Raw genomic sequence first — 21016 nt, 5'->3', positions numbered from 1 at the left:
TAAAAAAAAAATATATATATTAATTATTGGGGGAGAAAAGGGCATGGTCGATTGTTGTGCCATAATGCCACTCCTTTTTTTTAGGCTAAAATATGCATTTCATCCCTGCAAATATAGGTCATTTGAAATTTCATCCCTAAACTTACTAATCCTTCCATTTTTTCCCTGCAATTGTTAATCACTTGAAATTTGGTCCTAATCACATTTTTTTGCTGAGGTGGAGGGTAATTAGCAACGTGTCAGCTGTTGACTGTTCCATAACACTGCTGACTCAAACAAAATGGCATGAATAGACAAAATTGCCCTTAATGAATCAAACCAGCATGGAAAAGACGTTATTTCCCTTCTTCTTCCTCCTCTGAAATCATCTTCTTCCTCCGCTTAAATCTTCTTCTTCCTTCTTCCTTAATGGATCGAACCAATTTCCTACACCATCACCTTCTTCCTTCTTCGTCATCGAATCATAACTAGCGTTATTGTCGCCGACCCTTTTTATAGCATCTCAAATCCGCTTCGTCAACCCATATGAAAACCCATCTCCCTTCAAAGACCCTCTTGTTGCCGCGCCTACATCCTGCAACCACCACCATCCCCATTGTCGTCCTGCAGAACCACTTCATTGAAAAGGGGAATCAAAAACGCTGGTTTGACTTCCTTTTTTTTATTTTCCTGATACAAACAGACGACCCCAATGCTTTCTCCATCTCACCTGTAAGCAAGTACATGAATCGGAATAAAAAATTCATTGATACAAGCGCAAATTGGAAGCACGAATCGATGCTTGTGAATGGGAATGTGGAATTAGGATAAACGAGTCAACATATTGAAGCTCAACAAAGTCTCTGACTGCGACACACTCGTCGGCGCCACCGTCAAACTCAAATCCATCGACGAACTTATATATGGTTGTTAGATCTGTTTGTGTCATCGATGTGGCAGAAATTTCGTTTTGGATTACTCGACTGGTGTTTGGACTTGCGTTTTTTAGGCCGTTTATGGAGAAAGAAGAAGAAAAGAGATTGAACATATGTCTTGGAGAAGGAAGAAGGAGACGGGGGTATTATAGTAATTTTGCTTTGTTCTGGTTCCAATAAGGGTAACATGGTCATTTCTGATGGCTTTTGCCTAGTCATCACTGTCATAACCCACTCAGCGTCCGCCACATCGCTGCCATGCGTGTAATGACATGCCACCTCAGCAAAAAAATGTAATTAGGACCAAATTTCAAGTGATTAACAATTGCATGGAAAGAATGGGAGGATTAGTAAATTTAGGGATGAAATTTCAAATGGACTATATTTGCAGGGATGAAATGCATATTTTAACCTTTTTTTTATATCACACCTTGAAGTTAGCTTAACTTTGCAATTTGAGTAGAAAAAAGGAAAAAGGAAAAAAAAAAAAGGATTCAGAAAAGGCCTGATATCTTTGCAAATCAATGCACATACTCATTTTCAAGTTTGTTTATTTTAAATAATAAATAAAAAAAAAACTAAGTTTAAACAATTTTAATTTCATTATTTTTACTAATTTTTTCTCACTATCTTATCGTCTCAATTTAACTAACTATACGATCTTATTTTCAGTTTAAATCTTTTATTCTTTCTAGTTTCTTTTTTTTTTTGTTACAGAATTCACCTTATAAAGTAAATAAGTGGGGTGTCCGGAGTTCGAATCTCGTCCCCTGCATATAATAATGCATTGTCCACCAACTGAGCTATGTTCACGGGACTATTCTTTCTAGTTTCTATCTCTCAATTTTATATGATTGTCTGTTACTATGTCTAAATTTTATATGATTGTTAGTCGATATTTTTTTAAAAAGCATCAGTAAAATCTCTAATTTAAATAATTTATTTATATTTGTATCCAGAAGTTCGTGCCACATGTGGTAATCATGTTTATTTATGCTTATAAATTGGAAGGATATATGTTTGTTTGTCATTGCATTAGATCAACAATTTCCTTGATGAAGGAGCCTCATTGTCTCCACTTCCACGAAATTTCTCATTTATAGAACAAATCAAACAACTTTTTTTCCTTTGAAACAAGTAATAAAGTCCTTATCTGCACATGGTATCAATTTTTATGTAAGTGGTTCTCATTATCTCGTGCTAAGAGTGCCTTGCATTCTAAATGGCACCACACATCAATTATCAATCATTTTATATAGTTCAAAAGAATATAAGGTGTATTTATAGCAAAAATGTAACATGATGTAGTAAGCCAATGTCTTACATCATCTTTTAAAATCAATTTTGCAAGCATACAATACAAGTGTAGAAAGCCAATTATTTTTCAAGTTAAAAGAAGATATAAAACTCTTACGGATGTAACAATAATGAAAAACACTAAAGCCAATAGAAAATGTTACTGTATAAAAATGGAAGAGAAAAGAGAAAAAATAACTTGAATTCTGTAGTGAGAGTTATACTTCAGTTACAAATAGATATGTTTGCCTCACTCTTTACCCTGCTATTAAAATTTAGCAATGATGAAGTTCTATTTGCCAAGGCTTGAAAATCCTTCACCTTGCATATTAGATATAAAGTTAGTTATATCAGCTGGTAGTGACATAACTAATTTTATATCTAATTGTGCATGCGATTGTAGACCGGAATTTAAAACAATGACGTTGAATTTACTCTTTAGGCATAGTGTTTTTCTTGCTACTGAATAACTTTGCCAAATTCGGGATAACTTTCTTTCTCTTCTTAAGAGTGAAAGGACTAATGTGCCGAGTTGCGGGTGAAGCAGCAGACTTCTGAAACTTGATTCTTTTAGCAGGAGTCATACTTCCATTTGATTTAATACTCTTTCTAGAAATAGCTCTCTGCGACGAACCCTTTTCGCGTTTTCTTGTTCTATCAAACTCCTCACTACTAACTCTTCTTGCAGCCATCTTCTCTTTGATGTAAACCTCCCTCTCTTCCTTCAAAATGTTTTCTTTGAGTTCTCTTTGAACTATTTTTGTTTCCATTAGTATTTCCTTCTCACTCGCCTTGAGCGCTTCAATCCATGCCTCAGCTGCCGCAACTTTTTTATCAGCAAGTTCTTCTGCTGCAGCTGCATGATTAGTTAGATACTCGTATTCAAATTTGGAGATAGTAATCGATGAACTATGTTTTGCTGTTAAAGCTCTTTCTTTCATGGTAGTCTCAGAAAGTGTTTTAAGCTTCTCCAAAGCTAAAGCTTCAGTTGTTTTTGCTTCTTCCAACTCTTTCATAACGCCTTGCAATTTTTCCTCACTCGTATCAATCTCAAACTCGGTTTTTTCAATTTCCAACTTAGTTGTTATAATATCTTGAGATATGAGCTCTTTTTCCGTTTTAGCTTCATCTGTTTCTTTCTTCAGAGTCTCAAGAGAATGAGATAGACTAACTACTAATGATCTTGCTTTTTCCTCTGCAGCAGATGCAGCTTCTAGCTTAGATTTTGTTCTTAGAACCTTTGAATTGAGATTTTGAACCGATGAATCGTTTTTCTTCAAGCGAGCTATTTCCTTAGTTACATGCTTCAGCTCATTTCTTATAACATCCATAGAAGCCATAAACTGAAAACCTTCATCTCTAATCAAAGCTAATTCTTTCGTTGCGGCCTCAAGTTCCTCCTTTACAGTTTGTAACTCGGTAGAGTCTCCTGATTCGTCACCTTTTCTTAAACTTCCTTCCAATAGTTTCACACTTTCATCTCCTTGAACCCTTTTCTCCATTTCTTTGACCAAACTCAACTGAATCTGCAACAGATCAACATCTGAAACTGTCATAGCTAGTTTCATTTCAAGTTCCTTTGATATGTCTATCTCTTCCGTGGCCTCCTTTAACGTTTTTCTTGTGTTTTCCAATTTGAATGAAAACTCATTTGCTTCTCTTTCTCTTTGAACTCTAATATCCTCCAACTCTTTCAAAGCCTCAATCCTGGCCAATTCAGCAAGTACTTGTTCTTCATTGGCTTCTTCAATCTCCTTTCTAAGTACTTCTTCTTTTTTTGAACAATCAATCATCTTTGAGCTTGATGCTTCGATTTCTTTCTCGGCCCGCGATTTCTCTTGCAAAACAGAAGCCACGTCAAGCTTTAGCTTAAACAATTCCTTTTTGAGATATTCCAATTCTCTCATCACTTGTGCATACTCATAATTCTCATTCCTCCTTACAACCATAACACCATGTTGACCTTTTCCCTTCTTCTCTAGTGTTTCTATGTCCTTCATTTTCGCCTTAGCCTTGTAACTTGATTCCTCAATCATAGAAGAGAGATTTTTCATTGTCTTTTTAGCATTTGAAAGCTCAGATTCTGCTTGAGATTTTGCAGATTCTGCTGTCCATCTACTCTCTTTGTACCTTCCAATGTCTCGTCTAGCTTGGTGTAGTTCTCTTGTTCTTGAAGTAGGGTTCTGAAGAATATGTGAGAATACAAAGAAAAAGAAAAAGAAAAAAACTGAAAAAGTTAACAAAAGAATGCCTCAATAATAATGCATATACAATATTAGATGACTCTGTTTGGATAAACAACTTAATTAAGCACTTATGATCTATAACCTATTTCTAGAACAAAGTCAAAATTCGATTCCACATGAGCTATAAGTTGTTTTTATAATCTATTCTAGAAAGCTTGTGGAAAAAAATCTGAACTTACCGCTGAGAAATCCGCCTCGAAGTCTATCTGAGTTTTCTTCAATGAAGAACTATCAGCAGTCCTATGATTCCTATCATCATATAGACTAATAACATCTTTAACTGATCTAACTCTTCTCATACCAACTTTAGTATCATCCATCTTTTGTCAAAACTGAAGGAATAAATTCAAATAACTATAAGTAAATTATCACTTCTCCTTTATCCTATAAACAATCACCTTGTATTAGCATAAAGCTAATCATTGTTGTCTGGCTATTTTGAAATATTGTAACAGTGATAACATTATAGAGGAAGTAAATACCATACCTGAGAGGTTGAGACTGTGATTGGAGAATAGTTACATGAAAAATAAAAATATGTGGTTGAGAATTCAAAGTTCAAATGTCTTAACAAGAAGGGATGTAACAAGAAGAGGGAGGGAGTATCAATGACTGGTTGTGACTGGTTTTGGACACATCACTACCTGTCACTATCTAATTTTCTGTATAGATTTTATCTTTATATATATATTTAGGTCCCAATTTTTTCATCTTTCAATTTTTGCTTAGGACCACTTTTGGTTTTAAATTCACTTCTTTGTCTGCTTCAAGATAATAGTGTAACTTATTTTTTTGAAAGAGATAATAGTGTAACTTGTGACAAGGGACAGCTAATGTTTCTTTAATAAAATAAAATTTATAAATGTTATTTGACATCAACTTAAAATTGTGATCCTTGAAATATTCATTTTAGTTTTTATTTTAAAGGATTAAAATTAAATTATCTACATATTAAAATGACTAATTTTATTATGAATAGATTTTGCTAAGGATTAAAACAAAAAGTAGTATATTTACAGAGATGAAAAACAAATGAATATTTTTTTTAGAACCAAATCTATATTTAAATATTTATATATTGGATTAATAAAAAATTTAGTCTTAAAAATATTTTTTATTTAGTCCCGCTAAAAAACATTCAAACAATGTCCTTCAAATATTTTTCGTCAATATTTTTGTCTTTGCTCCTTTAAAAAAACAATTTGTCTCTACTTTTAAGTCAAAGTTTATGTAGTATTTTACGTTTTTGTGGGAAAGATTGTTATATTATTCTAAAGATACTTGCAAAAATACCGGTCAAAAATTTGAAATATACACATGAGTTAACTAACTACAAATCAAGGATAAAAAATGTTGAAGGATCATTGATTGAAGAAACAATTTATAAAGGACTAAAACAAAATAAGATATAATTACATAGATTAAAATCTTATTTAACCTTAATTTATTTATAGACCATTGGTTGGACACTTGTATGTAAAAATAAGTGTCTTGCTAATAAAGTGTTCATGAAAATACTCTTTAAACATTCTAGATTAAGTCATTATTCTTTAAAAAAAAAGTTAAACATTTCAATTCTCAATGCACTAAATACATAAACCATCTCAAAAATTTACCATTTATAATCTTTAAAAGTGTTCGAGGATATTCGTTATCATTTTCTTAAGAATATTGGTTTTATGTATTGTACTCCCTTCGTCCCTGAATAAGTGACCTATTTGTAAAAAATATCTGTCCCACAATACTTGACCTTCTCAGATTTCTAAGCAAAATTTGACAGATTTACCCCTTATATATACTTTTTGTGGTCCTCATGTTAAAGTTTATAGTGAAACAAAGAAAGTAATCATTTTTTAAAAGTGAAAAAGTTTCAAAATAATGACAAGGGCAACTCAGTAAAAGTATCACTCTCTTTCTTTCATCTTTACACTTTTCTTAATCTGTGTGAAATGGTGAAATATGTCACTTATTTAGGGACGGGGGAGTATATTCAATGAATTTTCTGCAGTGGGAAAAGGTAGACTTTATCAGCTTGCGATGGTAACATGCAATGATAATGATTGCATCGCATTGAAGCTCAACAAGGCGACAACGGTTGAAGAAGAATGTTATAACTTCTAGGCTATGGTTTCAATTAACCGTGACATTTCCTAAGTTGTCACTAATATAAAGCAATTTCTTTGCCACACGAAATATTTGGCCCAATTATCGACCACATCTCCAAATGCAAAACCATCTACTTCTGTATGTGTAACAACAAACAACCAGTGTGGCCAAATATATGCTTTTGAAGGGGGATTTTTACAAATTACAATCACTAGTGTGTTTGGGTTCCCATTAGAGACCTTGTTTGATTTTTAGGTGCCACATTAGTGAACCTAGTTTTTTTTAAATCGAATGACACGGTAAGCACACTTGTGACTATTTGATCAAAATCGAACAGTTTAGATTGAACAATATGAACCACAAATGTATTGATTGTGTCATCGAGTCAAAAGTTCATTGCAGGCAATTATGGTCCAGTTTTTTCATGATGCAAATTTTACTGACAAACTTTTTAAAAGAAAAAAATTGATTACAAACTCTTTTTTATTTAGAAATCATCATTCTATCATTAAGAAAATTACTATCGTCATTAACGACCAAGATTTAAATTGGCATAGGAACAAATATTCTAACTTGATTGCAACTTATATATTAGGAGATTAGATAGGTTCTTAACCAAGTGCACCCCTTGAAGAAATGTGACCTAAATAGACTTTTAACTTTATGTTTTCTTATAAATATCGGTACATAATTAGCAATGAAGGCAAGTCCTTCGAACTAGAGATCATTAATGATGATAAGTCGTCAACAGCAACAAAATCTTCATAGTTTTGATTCCCAAGAGCAAGAATACTTCCTCACTAAAAGAGTTATTCGATATAAGCTTCTACAATATAGTGACAAAAATTGTTAGAAAACCAATTGTCAACTGCATTAAACCCATCATTGCATGAGTAAAGAATGGAGTGCTTTTGTCAAGATAGGCTAATCACTATAATACATTGATAGCTATCGAGTATTTTCATTGGTAGAAGAAGACTAAGTGAAAGAAGGGAATGATGATAATGAAACTAGATATGGCAAAGGCTTACGATTGTATTAAATGATTTTTTGTACGATCTATGCTTCTATTCATGGGGTTCAATTCCACTTTGACTAAATCAATTTTGGGATGCATTTCCACGATCAGTTTAGCAAAGATTTTACTATAGAGAATGGGTTAAGAAAAATGACCTCATTTTTTCCTACATCTTCGTCATTTGCACAAATGTGTTGTCATTACTGCTCCTTAAAGAGGAAAAGGAAACAAATATCCATGGGATACAAGTTGCAAGGAAGGTCACAAAAAATCACTCACATTTTATTTGCAAACGGCAATCTTCTCTTTGTCAGAGCCAACTTGAAATAAGTCGATACAACTCCATCAATTCTAAATACCAATGAAGCAGCCTCAAACCAAAGTTAAGGTGTCATATTATCCAAATGTTCATATCATTGAGCAATAAATTATATGCCAAAAGATTAATGTAAAGAGCGTACAACTCATTCTATAGATCTTAAGTTTTTTGTGATCTTTGGGATGTCCGAAAACGATACACTCTCATTTGTCCAATATAGGTTTTGGAAGAAAATCAAAAGGTTGAAGGAAAAATGTCCCTCTCAAGCGGAAAAAGAAACAATAATCAAGGCACCGACTCAAACAAATCGAAACTAAATCATGGGCTAATAAACTCCAGGAAGGATGTTGTAATTCTATTGAAGGTGTTTTATCAAAAAAAATTTGCGGGGTTCAAAGAAATAGATAGAAAACGTGCATTGGATGAGTTAGGAGAGGTTGGGAGCAACAAATGATAAATGGTGATTCTAAATGACGAAAAATAACTAATGGTGAGGATCTTCAAAAGTAAGTATTGTCCTAGGACAAATGTTATAGTTGTCAAAACAAAATGCCAACAAATGCACACAAAAGTCTATTGCGATTAATAGGGGGAATTTTGTCAAGATTCTTAGTGTTGATTGGATCCATGATCATCCACATCCAAAGATTCATTGGCTTGTGGGGAACTTGTCAAATAAAACAATGATTGACGAGTTAATTGATGGTGATACATATAAATGGGATAAAAGGTGAATCTTTAACTCTTTAATCCGTTTTATTTTATGTCGGAGAAAATTATAAGTATCCTCTATTGAAACTATGTACCTTTAAGTATTAAATTGTGACTAGCTAATGTAGTGGTTCTCTAACTTAAAACCTCTTGGCCAACAACTCTTTGGTCTGCCTATGGAAAAGTGTGTCAACATAGAACCCAATATATCTTCAACAACACTATTTTTTGACTATGTTGTGTTATCTAAGTCATAGGAAGCAATATATATCTTTTTATTGATGATTGAAGAGTACAATAGTGAACAAGAGCCAAGATACTCTAACTCTCTATGTTGCACGACACAATTTAGATTTCAATCATCTGATTTAAATCAATAATCAAGATCTTTTAAAAAAAATTGCTGATTAAGTCACTTGAATCGAACAATCTCAAATCAACTATCAAAATTGTTGATAGTATACAATTGCAACGATATACGATTTGCTCGGCCACCCCGATCTCTCACATGCGTAAACACATGTCATCACTCAAAAATTATAAGTTTCCAAATTAACACACCACCCCTAAATCAACGGTAAAAAGTTGATTGTGTAAAAGTGGATCAAGTCACATATAACTCCCTTTTGGAAAGTGTCCAAATCCCTAAACAAATCTTGTTTGTTTTCTCACCATTTCTTGCGGAGTCTTCATTCCGACGCAATTCATCAATCAAATTCCATAAAAACGAAAATAAATAAACTAAAAAATAAAACTGAACACGTGAAATGTCACCTAACTAACCAGCACACATGAACAACAACGCACATTTGAAATTGCAACTTCATTCATCACTCTTGAATTCAATGACCTCAGATCAGAAACTCCATTAGGGTTTTGATCTGAGGATTTCTAACAGAAAACATGAACGTAGATAGATCATCCCTTTGCAATTGCGTTGTGAACTTTCTGTTAGAAGAGAATTACGTTCTCACAGCATTTGAACTTCTTCACGAGCTTCTCGACGATGGTCACGACGATCAAGCTATTCGACTTAAACAGTATTTCTCCGATCAATCTCTCTTTCCCGCCGATCAAATCTCTCGCCTCAATTCTCTCCGAGGTAACGATTCACCATTAAATTTTTCATTGTTTCAGTCAACGCTGGATAATTTGATAGAAATGAATACGAATCATGCTTATTAGTTATTTTTAGTATTAATTTACTGTGTATTTGACTGATAAGATCTTTGAATTTGGATTGGATTGTATGATATTATGTGCTTATTTGTTAATTGAGGAGTTCAATTCGGAATGCGAAAAGGTAAAATGAAGTGATTTGTAAGCAGTGTTGTTAACTGTGGATCACAAAAATTTAGCAGATTGTTCAAATTCTGCTACGCTATAGTACTGCCATAGCTGCTATTTGATGTTAGAAGTTGAACATATAGTTTATAGATCGTTCAGAGAACTCTGAGAGCACTTTGTGCTTGATCTTTGATGTATGAGTTCTCACTAATTACAATGTGCATCGATCCTATTTATAGATTGCTAGAAATCTAACTAGCTGTAACTAACTCCGAGAAGTTACTCTATCTGGTCACTGTTATAAGCAAAGATTCCTTGTTCAGATTCATTCAATATCTGATGTATCTTGACTATACTATAAACCAGATACATCAACGATTCAATGAACCTGAAAAGAGAATATTTCTTTTTATAATAGTGACCGGAGGGAGTATATGCAACTGTAACTAACTCTAGTTAGTAACAGTTAGTTACATAGAAGTGTACCTACTCTAGGTGTAGTCTGCCATACTTACATTGTACTCTGATATTTGACAACACTTTGTACTAAATAACGGATCACAGAACAACAGTAATTTGTTATATAGCGCTGTTGTAGCTGCTATTTGACAACACATTGTACTAAGTAGCGTCAGCGTATCACAGACCAATAGTAATTTGTTCGAACTCCACTATGCTATAGACTTACTATATCCGCTATTTGAGAACACAGTTCTCAAGTACTTGTAATCTAACCTGACTGATAAGAGCAGATATGATATTTAGGTGTAGATTGATATTCTTTTTTTAGATAATCGGCACAGATTGATGTAATCCCGTACCTTATATGATGCTAATTTTTCTTCACCATTTTTTTTATTTTGAAATGCAGTGGCAGATCCTCAAAGTTTGTTTGAAGAGAAAGAAGTGGCAACGGAAAAGTTAGCTATTAGTGATTATGAACTGCGTTTGGCCCAAGAAGACATCTCAAAACTCAAGAGTGAATTGCAGAAGAAAACAGAGAACAGTAATGAACAAAGTGGTAATTTTTTTTTTTTTTTAATTCTCAGGACATTTTGACCTTTGTATCTTTTATATTATGTGATATCTATTAGGCCTTCAATGTCATACATTTTTTACATAATTATACAGAATTATGCTGATGAAGAATGATATGTTCAGCTTTTTTCATTTCCCATTAGCTAGAAGAATAGATACTATTAGATAGGAAAGAGGTAACTGGAGAGATGATTAGGTATTGTGTTATCCATCAAAACACAAACGGAGTTGAAGAAAAATAAAAAGATAAAACCTCTACAAGGAAACAATCCAAGGACAAAACAGAAAAGGGAAACACGACGACTTCCCCATGGATAATCTTATACTAAAAAAACAGCAAATCCTTTTCCTTAAACAAAGTAGGCAACTTCCTTGCTTCAAACAACCTACTTAAAAAATCGAATTCCTGTAGGCCTTCCATAATTTTAAATAGGTCAAATGCATCTAAAGGTCCTTTAAGTTTTGCATTTTTTCCAAAGTGGTCCTTTAAGTTTCAAAAGTCCCAAACAAGTCCTTTTAGTTTTTGAATCGTTTCAAACAAGTCCTTTTAGAGGATGATGATGATGATTCAGATGATAGCAACAAAGAGCATTATCCACCATTTGCCATGCCTAAAAAGATGACTAATTTTAAGTGGGTGTTAGGAGCCAAATTTGGTACCAAAGATGAGTTCAAGGAAGCAATTACCAACTATTCTATCTACAATAGGACTTGTTTGAAACGATTCAAAAACTAAAAGGACTTGTTTGGGACTTTTGAAACTTAAAGGACCACTTTGGGGGAAACGAAAAACTTAAAGGACCTTTAGATGCATTTGACCTTTTAAATATTGTTAACCTTAACATTTTTGTTGTTGGAAAATCCCTTTCAATCCTTGTAAGTTAGCATCTAAGTCAAGAGTCTAGACACCCTACCTGAACATTTATAATATTTTCACTTAAAACTATCTAGAAGTTGGCCTTCGTTAATCCTGGGCTAAAAGATTTGTTGAAAATGATCCTTCACTCATTGTAAAGCAATTTGGCTTTATGCTCTTCATTTTTCTCTTGAGAAGTTTTTTCTTGTGTATATAAAAAATAATGACTTAGAATACTTGGGATGTTCTCCAGTTGTCATTGCTTTATGGAATACTTCTTTTTGAATGCAGCTACACAGTTAAGTGGTGATGTTTCAGTGAATGATGGGCAACAAATTCAACAGCAAAAGAACACTTCCTTCACCGATTTGGGTCCGTTAAAGGATACTGAACGTCAAGATCTGAACTGTGCTGTAAAGGAATATTTACTTTTAGCTGGTTACCGTCTTACTGCAATGACATTTTATGAAGAGGTTAGTATTCTGTATTGCCTATTTTTCTGCGACTTTCTGATTTTATTTCTCTTATGAATTTTTTTTTTGGGGGGAGGGGTGTGTGTGGGGCAGCGGTGGGGTAGACTTGTGATTTCTAAGAAAGTAAAAGTTCAATTTTAAGATGTAATTTTCCATGTATCTCTTTTAGTTCTGAATTATTTTGTCCATTACCTGTTTCAATAAGCAATTAGAAAACAGTGACTGTACACTGTAGTATCTTCTTGTACTTTATTCGGATGGATTAGGAACCAATAAAAAATATAGTCATGCTATGGAATGTAGGGATGATTTTATGCTATTTCACTTTTTAATTTTCTATTCTTGGAGGGATAATTGGGTTTTAGGTTGTCAGATGGTGTTGCATTGGCACTGTTGAGTTGAGATATGTAAGGTGCCGTAGGTTTTGGGCTAGTACCTTTGATATTGAGGCACCTTAATGTCACCTCTTCTCCTACTTAGTCATTGAAGTATATGAAAATTTGTCTTGTTATTAGTCCCTGTTATTAAGATGCTAGAGACTAATGTAACGAGTTTTCATGCACTTAAGGGACTAACATGATTGATTTTCATATACTTCAGGATTACTTATTACTACTATTTTTGTATACCTTTATTAATTATGGAGTTGGGTAGCACATATAGTAGAAAAGTTGGTAGAAAATAGGCTTAGATGGTTTGGGTATGTAGAGAGAAGACCCGTAGATGCCGTCATAAGAAGAGTAGATCAAATGGAGGAGAGTCAAGTTAGAAGAGGTAGAGGAAGACCTAGGAAAACTATTAGAGAAACCATTAGAAAGGATTTAGAGGTCAATGAATTGGATCCATATTTGGTTTATGATAGAACACTATGGCGTCATTTGATCCATGTAGCCGACCCCACTTAGTGGGATAAGGCTTGGTTGTTGTTGTTGTTGTTATTAATTGGGGAGTTGAGACTCCCGTGACATCAGATATCAAAAGATGACCAAAAGGAGAAAGGGATTGCACATGAACTACAAAAGAGAGTAAGACATAAGGGACTGAGTTGATGGTTTATAATTTAATAAGGAAATCATTGACAGTCAAGATACAATCTGATAGATCTTTTTTTTTTTTTTTTTTCTTCCCCTGTATGAACAAGCATAAATGCTTTCAAAGTCAATATTTAACATTATTTTTTCCCTTCCAATTCAGTGCTTAATTTTAGTGATTTGTTATTATTCACTAAAACTATTCTTGTAGGTTACAGACCAGAACTTGGACATTTGGCACAACACACCTGCATCTGTACCTGATGCCTTGCGGCATTATTATTATCAATATCTTTCATCAACTTCTGAGGCGGCAGAGGTGATTTCTTCATTATATAAGCAAGCTGTTCATTGTGTACCACCTAGCATACTATATTGTACCCCCAAAAACTGTTCTGACAAATTGGCTTCTAATATCTTTCCACCAATCAACTTCTTCTGCTTACCATTTTGTGGGTTTTATGTCTTTCATTTAACATTCATATATTTCATATGTACTTTTTTCTTCTGGTAGTGTTAATTTTTTTTCTTAAGTATTTTGTTTGAGTATCTGCATGCATATTAGTCCATGGCCTTATCTACTCAGGTTAGGAATAGTATGTTGGTTTGGCCTGCGTGTACAAGCCTTAATCTTATATAAATGTTAGAATTGGGAGACACAAGCTAAGTCATCCCATCCCTTTTCTACACAGCAAAAACAATCCCCCCTCTCTCGTGATATGGTATCCTAATCCTAAAACCAATTTCCAGATATCTCCCTAAAATCCTTAATTGCTCTTCATATCTGACTCCTCATTCTTCTTCTGAGATACCTATACTTTGTCTATTCTTGATGTTGTCTACTATTATGCTTGATGAAATGTGCAAACCTATTGGAACTTGGACCCCCTTCATTTCAATCTGTGCTATTATGTTGTTTAGTGCTTTCCCCAAGCTTCTGTTGTAATTTTCAGTTTATATTTGCTTTCCAATTTTAAGGGTTTCTCAATTCTCATCCTCATTGTTATAATATAAGGAAATACCTTATAATTTCTTTGACATTAGATTGGAGCATCGTAGTTTATTTCCTATGATCAGTTTATAATCTTAGAGTATCTCAAAGGATTAATTTTTTTACTTGATTATTATGATTGTTTCATGATTTCTCTATTTATTTAGGGTCGAGCCTATGTATCTCTATAAATAGATATTACTGCTTAGTCTTTTGTATCGAGTTTGTATAAAGCTATTATCTAGTTATCATCAATAATATTCTAACGTTTATAATTCATCGTTAGATGCCGTCGTAAGAAGAGTTGATCAAATGGAAGAGAGTCAGTTTAAAACAGGTAGAGGGAGACCTAGGAAAATTAGAGAAACCATTAGAAAGGATTTAAGGGTCAATGAGTTGGATCCAAATATGGCTTATGATAGAATACTATGACGTAATTTGATCCATGTAGCCGACCCCACTTAGTGGGAAAAGGCTTGGTTGTTGTTTATAATTCATTGCAATTTTTTATCTATAATCTATAACTTCAACACTCATATTTCAGATGTTCATTTCCCTAATAAAACTATTTCTACATAAATTGAAGAAGCTGTATTTTTTCATATGCAATTAAGTTTATTTAATAAGTGAATTTTGATATATATATTTCAGATGCATTTGTTGTTTTGGACTCACTGTTAATTGTTCTTCTAAATTTTTTGGATAGATTCAAGCTAATCATATGATATTCTGTTCACGTTACTATTTCTACTGAAATTCGCATGAAAATGCAGGAAAAATTTTCTTTACTTCGAGAGAATGAAAAATTGCTGAAATTGAATAAGAAGCTTAATCAAGAAAAGGAAACCTTATTGAAGAACAAAGATTTGGCTGATGCTCAAATTGGAACCTTAACTAAATCTTTGGAGGCAATGCAGAAAGATATTAGAGACAAAGAGAACCAGGTAGTTTATTTTTAGTTTAAATGATTCCGTAAAACAACATTTGAATTTACAAAATTGTGATATATCAGTTGTAACTTTCAGGTGCTAGTTTTAAAACAATCCTTGGAGCACCAAAGGAAAGAGCTCAATGATTGCAGAGCTGAGATCACTTCACTGAAAATGCATATTGAAGGTTCTTTCTCAGGAAATAATCTGGCTGGCAAGGAAGTTAATAATGTTCAGTCTCAGTCTTTAGAGAAGTACGAGGAAGAAATTAAGAAATTGCTGGTGGAAATTGAATCGCTGAAGGAAAAGAATGCAAGAGCTCATGAACCTGGAAATTTTGTCAGTTCTGAAATGGAAAATTTACAGACAGATGATAAAGTTATTGAGATTCATGAAGACCAAGGTTCAATCTCAAATCCTGGTGATGCGGTGGTTGGTGCTGTACCCAATGAAGATGCTCAATCATCAGCTGCTCAACCTTTGAATGAGAATGCAAATAACAATGAAGATACCTTGCCTAAATTAGTTAATCCTGCAAATATAAACAGTGCTTTCGAAAATATAAAAAATGACTCCGAAACAAATGTTGGTCAACAAGAAGTGGACACTGGGTTACATGAAAAATCAGACATTGTAAGTGACAAATTAATTATACGAGAAAACAGCAAGTTCGTAGTACTCTTGGCTTCTGATATCTGTAGACATTATTACTTGTTGGTTTCATATGATACGGTTTACTTTTTTTAAAATTTTGTTGAGACTGAACAATTGGGAGTTGTTTTGGTCAAGGCTTGATTTAGTGTTAAGAATGGTGAACTGGAAGTACTGTTCCTAATTTTCATTACCTGTTATGTAGCACTTTTGAAAAATATAGAGATGAAAAATCTCTACCCTTTTCATCTGAAGAAAAAATGATGCACTGTTGAGATGGCTAAATGTTGTCTAAATTGGTTTGTCTCTGTCCATATGATTTAACTGTGATATTTTGTTCTTATATATGTTCATATTTTGACAGGGATTAGGAACAGTTCAGATACTTGCAGATGCTTTGCCTAAAATCGTTCCTTATGTCTTGATCAATCATCGTGAGGTCTGCTTTTCTATAAATATGTTTCATTTGTTCTCTGTCCCATGAATGTTGCATAACTTTGTTTGTTTGTAGGAGCTCCTTCCTCTAATAATGTGTGCTATTGAGCGCCACCCAGACAGTAGCACTCGAGATTCTTTGACCCACACATTGTTTAATTTAATCAAACGTCCAGATGAGCAGCAGAGACGAATAATAATGGATGTATGTTGTGCTGTTTTCTTGATTTCTTCTTGCGAACGTTTGAATACAATTTAAATTTACCTGTCATCCTTTCAGGCATGTGTCAGCCTTGCAAAGAATGTTGGAGAGATGAGAACAGAAACAGAATTGCTTCCACAGTGCTGGGAACAAGTATATTTTTGCTTCACATTTCAACTTGCTTTTTACCTTTATAAAACTTGGACCAGGTTTTTAGTTTGTTGGTTTTGCGATTATTAGATCAGTCACATGTACGAGGAGCGTAGGTTGCTCGTGGCTCAGTCATGTGGAGAGCTTGCAGAATTCGTACGGCCTGAGATTCGCGATTCTCTTATTTTATCAATTGTACAGCAACTAATAGAAGACTCTGCCAGTGTTGTTCGAGAGGGTGCAGCTCGAAATCTAGCTATGCTGCTTCCACTTTTCCCAAACGTGGATAAATATTTCAAGGTCAGCCTCACTATATTTGCTTCGAGGCAATCATGGAGAAGGTTTCTGACTTGAGACTTTGCTACAATGTAAGCTATAGAACAGGCTAACAAAACATGGTCTAGGGAATGGAACCTTTTACCTTACCATAATATGATAACTTTCAAATGAAAATAATAATGAAAATTAAGATTTGCTCCAATTATTTTTTTCACCTCTTATTGCTAGGTGGAGGAGCTGATGTTCCAATTAGTATGTGACCCGACTGGAGTGGTGGTGGAAACTGCTCTCAAGGAATTGGTTCCTGCAGTTATAGAGTGGGGAAACAATTTAGATCATGTTTTGAGAGTTTTACTTTCTCATATTTTAAACTCAGCTCTGGTATGTTTTTCTTTGTACTCTACCTTTCAGACTTACAGTTTCATTATTTATTGAAATTATTTTTGAGTGGGATTTTTTGCATCAATCCGCAGCGTTGTCCGCCTCTTTCTGGGGTTGAAGGGTCTATAGAGTCACATCTCCGTGTATTGGGTGAAAGAGAGCGCTGGAACGTAGACGTTTTGTTGAAAATGCTGATGAAATTGCTCCCTTTCGTGCACCAAAAAGCATTTGACACATGCCCCTTCTTGTCCACCACAGAAACTGCACCAACTGTGTTATCTATCCCATTGCTTGAATTGTATGCTAGGTAAGCTTAGCAAGAACAGCTGATTTTGAATAATGCAATTGGGATATTTAGAAGAGACAATGTTGTAATGCAACATCACATCCTTCCTCCTGAGACTTGTTGATTCATGTTGTAATAATGTGTGTGCATTCATGCATTTTGCATAGACTAAAAGACTAACCATGCACGACCACTCCATCAAAGCTGCTGCTGATCTTTAATGGTTTCGATTTTACTAGGGGTCAAGTTGAATGGGATGCATTTGAGTGGATGCATGTTGAGTGTTTTCCAAATTTGATTCAGCTGGCCAGCTTGTTGCCACAGAAAGAAGATAATTTACGGAGCCGAGTTTCGAAGGTCGCTTGTCTTCCCTTTACAGTTTTCAAAACATTTGTATGCCTTCTAACCAAAGTTTTTTCTGAGTTTTTGCTGATATAACCTACGTAAATGCAGTTTCTGTTATCCGTTTCTGAATGTTTTGGGGAGTCCTACGTGACATGCATAATGCTACCAGTATTTTTAATTGCAGTAAGGGATGATGCAGATTTGACTTTTTTTCCTACTGCCATTCATTCAAGAATTAAAGGTAACATTTTTTCCCCTGTGATTTTTTTACATAATTGCTTCATATCTGACCTTTCACTTGTAGGTTTGAGGCCAAGATCTGCCATTGCCGATAGGCTTTCTACAATGTGTGTCTTACCGCTTCTGTTGGCTGGTGTTCTGGGTGCTCCTGGAAAACATGAACAGTTAGCAGGATATTTAAGGAAGCTGCTACTAGAAGATAACTCCATGGAAAATCGATCAACCAAGCACACTCCTGAGATTATTAATGCTATCCGCTTCATTTGGTCAGATTATCACCACAAACATTTTTAAAATTCAATGTATTTTTGTCCAATATTCATTATGAGCTTTCTTTATAATGCAGCACATACGAAGAAAACCATGGCATGGTATTTAATATATTATGGGAAATGGTGGTCAGCTCTAACATGAGCATGAAAATAACTGCCGCCCAGCTGCTGAAAATTATTGTAAGAGTGCTGTTTGCTTAGTTTCTAGATGCATCTCATGCAAATGCCTAAACTAAGACAGCTTGCTAATTATTAGGTTCCATATATTGATGCAAAGGCTGCTTCAACTCATGTTTTGCCTGCTCTAGTTACTCTTGGATCTGATCAAAACCTGAATGTAAAGTATGCTAGCATAGATGCATTTGGTGCAGTGGCTCAGCACTTCAAAAATGAGATGGTAACTGCTACTAGTATTCTCCCTGGTTTTTGTTGAAGCTACGACTTACGATGTTAATGCCAATTTTCATTTCAAATTCCTGATCTTATCTTCCAGATTGTTGATAAGATACGTGTTCAAATGGACGCTTTTCTTGAAGATGGTTCCCATGAAGCTACTATTGCTGTTATTCGTGCGTTGGTGATTGCCGTACCACATACAATAGAAAGACTTAGAGATTATATCCTTAACCTTATTTCTGGAAAAAATGTTTCGAGAAGTAATTTATGTCCTGACGTTTTTTTGTCCATTTTTTTAGTCATTTGCATGTTATGTTGGCTTTCAAGATTTCTGAAATAGTGTTTTTGTTTCTTTAACTTCACATACATCTTTTGTCCAAGATTTTCCAACTTACAGCAATGCCAAATGTGGCAAAAGATTTAATGCGTCGACGAGAGAGAGCTGATGCATTCTGTGAGGCAATCCGTGCTCTGGATGCTACAGGTTTGCTCATTTAAAAAACATATTAATCTGGCGTGTTCAAATTCTTTTGAGATATTTCTATGGTGTTCAAGTCAAGGTTTGATTGATGGCATTAATGCTTTGAACTTGTTAATGATAACTGTCATCGTCCTATGTCCTGTTGTCATAGGATTCAGATTTTTTATTGATGTAGCTATGTAATCTGGACATGGGGCTACCTATTTGGTAGTTTTTCCATATCCCAATTGGTACATGTAATGTATAGATCATTTTAGCGGAATGTGTTGTGTTTAATCTAATTAGTTGAATTTCAAACCACGCTTTTTCACTTGTTGAAGTCACTTCCCTTTTTTTAATAGAAAATATTATTAGATAGGATGTTTATGTTACTAAAAGAAATCATAAGGCATCCTCCACAAAGTAAATGTTATCACTTTTTATCCATTTTTCTATCCTTTTTGGATCATTGTTAATCAAAATCTGCATATGTCCTCTTCTTCATTCCCATGATGACAAATCATTTGTAATTTCAAATTTCAAATTTATTTTATTCACCACCAGTACTCTAGAGTCTACCATTGCAACATTGTTTGTAAAAGTATTTTTAATTTCAAGGAGACTTTATGTTACTGATTCATGAAATTTCTTTCTTCCCTCAAGTATTTTTATTTTTTTTCTTCATTGTAGATCTTCCTGCAAATAGTGTTCGGGACTTCTTCCTCCCTGCTATACAGAACCTCTTGAAAGACTTGGATGCACTGGATCCAGCTCACAAAGAAGCCCTTGAAATTATTATGAAGGAAAGATCAGGAGGAACTTTCGATACTATTAGCAAGGTAATGGGTGCCCATCTTGGGCTTCCATCATCAGTTAGCAACTTCTTTGGTGAGGGTGGGTTGCTCGGAAAGAAAGAATCCACTGAACCACCAACAGATGCAGCTGTGTCCCCCAAGGCTGCCACTCCACCAGCAGAGGACACTAGATTCAGACGCATCATGCTGGGAAATTTCAGTGATATGCTTCGTGGTAAAGCAAAAACCCAAGAGGATGGTCAAAACCAATAAAATGCATTTACCCATTAGCAATTTTGTGCTTAAGCTGTTTCATCAGGTGGATGTCACTGTTTACCATATGTACAGCAAGCAAGACGTGTGATACTAATTGGATTTCTTTTAGTGTTGTTTTTGAGATAGAAATAGAATATGAAAATAAAGATAAATAGGTCATTGCAGTTTTTGTTGTGTTTTTGGTGGTTGAGATCTAATTGGCTCTGTGTTGGGGACAGAAAGGAGATTCTGAGTCCAGAGTACATAGTATACGTGAATTGTTCATTTAACTATCACCTGCTCTATGCTTTGTGTTTTACTCCATAGTATATGTTTGACAACTTTTGTGACAATTTTCACTCTCATACTCACATTTTGTTTTTACTTTTTCTCTCTATTGATTTGGTTTTTGTGCCAATACTCGTATTTCGTTGTATATTTAGGTTATTTCACAAGTTGTCAACAAAAATGATTGTTCAAATAACACTCCTCTTTCCTAATTGACTGAAGCCTATCAACGAAATCAAAATTGGCAGATTTTACAAAGCTCGACCTCCTAAAACAAGCATCCTCATCCATTTGTCCAAAAGGGCCAAGTTAAAATAGACGCATATCCCTTACCCCAAAATCACCTCTACATTTCAGCTTACACTCC

At 34.3% G+C, this 21016-nt stretch overlaps 2 protein-coding genes across 4 annotated transcripts; one reads left to right on the top strand and one right to left on the bottom strand.

Annotated features, from left to right (window-relative positions):
- Positions 1-2384: 2384 nt before the first annotated feature.
- LOC11437208 (protein PLASTID MOVEMENT IMPAIRED 15) lies at positions 2385-5099 on the bottom strand. 2 transcript variants are annotated; one of them, XM_003624340.4, is made up of 3 exons: positions 4944-5099; positions 4636-4788; positions 2385-4393 (listed from the first exon to the last, which is right to left on the bottom strand). In XM_003624340.4, the coding sequence occupies exons 2-3, from the start codon at positions 4774-4776 to the stop codon at positions 2642-2644; spliced, it is 1893 nt and encodes a 630-aa protein (XP_003624388.2). In that variant the 5' UTR covers positions 4777-4788; positions 4944-5099; the 3' UTR covers positions 2385-2641. The 2 variants fall into 2 exon arrangements, with proteins under 2 accessions (XP_003624388.2, XP_024625443.1); XM_024769675.2 differs by lacking the exon at positions 4944-5099 and having other exon boundaries at positions 4636-4920.
- A 4167-nt stretch (positions 5100-9266) lies between these two features.
- Positions 9267-20714, top strand: LOC11436763 (RAB11-binding protein RELCH). Of its 2 annotated transcripts, XM_024769883.2 has the most exons (20): positions 9270-9712; positions 10769-10918; positions 12083-12264; positions 13507-13614; positions 15060-15230; positions 15312-15848; positions 16231-16305; positions 16378-16506; positions 16582-16656; positions 16744-16953; positions 17161-17313; positions 17406-17620; positions 17839-17956; positions 18053-18185; positions 18249-18450; positions 18531-18636; positions 18713-18853; positions 18950-19073; positions 19220-19336; positions 20003-20714. In XM_024769883.2, the coding sequence occupies exons 1-20, from the start codon at positions 9514-9516 to the stop codon at positions 20377-20379; spliced, it is 3522 nt and encodes a 1173-aa protein (XP_024625651.2). In that variant the 5' UTR covers positions 9270-9513; the 3' UTR covers positions 20380-20714. The 2 variants fall into 2 exon arrangements, with proteins under 2 accessions (XP_039683383.1, XP_024625651.2); XM_039827449.1 differs by lacking the exon at positions 20003-20714 and having other exon boundaries at positions 9267-9712; positions 18950-19112; positions 19193-19259.
- The last annotated feature ends 302 nt before the right edge of the window (positions 20715-21016 follow it).

Source organism: Medicago truncatula, chromosome 7 (genome assembly GCF_003473485.1).
Source record: "Medicago truncatula cultivar Jemalong A17 chromosome 7, MtrunA17r5.0-ANR, whole genome shotgun sequence".
NCBI lineage: Eukaryota > Viridiplantae > Streptophyta > Magnoliopsida > Fabales > Fabaceae > Medicago > Medicago truncatula.
Note: the sequence above shows the minus strand (reverse complement) of the source record. Positions and strands in the feature narration are given on the sequence as shown.

What these genes read in the sequence shown, in the direction of transcription:
- LOC11436763 (XM_024769883.2), top strand. Translation starts at nt 9,514, where the DNA reads ATGAACGTAGATAGATCATCCCTTTGCAATTGCGTTGTGAACTTTCTG. An exon ending in TTAGAGACAAAGAGAACCAG is followed by an intron (nt 15,231 to 15,311) that starts GTAGTTTATTTT and finishes TGTAACTTTCAG; the next exon opens with GTGCTAGTTTTAAAACAATC. An exon ending in AATAGAAAGACTTAGAGATT is followed by an intron (nt 19,074 to 19,219) that starts ATATCCTTAACC and finishes AACTTCACATAC; the next exon opens with ATCTTTTGTCCAAGATTTTC.
- LOC11437208 (XM_003624340.4), bottom strand. Translation starts at nt 4,776, where the DNA reads ATGGATGATACTAAAGTTGGTATGAGAAGAGTTAGATCAGTTAAAGAT. An exon ending in TCGAGGCGGATTTCTCAGCG is followed by an intron (nt 4,394 to 4,635) that starts GTAAGTTCAGAT and finishes CATATTCTTCAG; the next exon opens with AACCCTACTTCAAGAACAAG.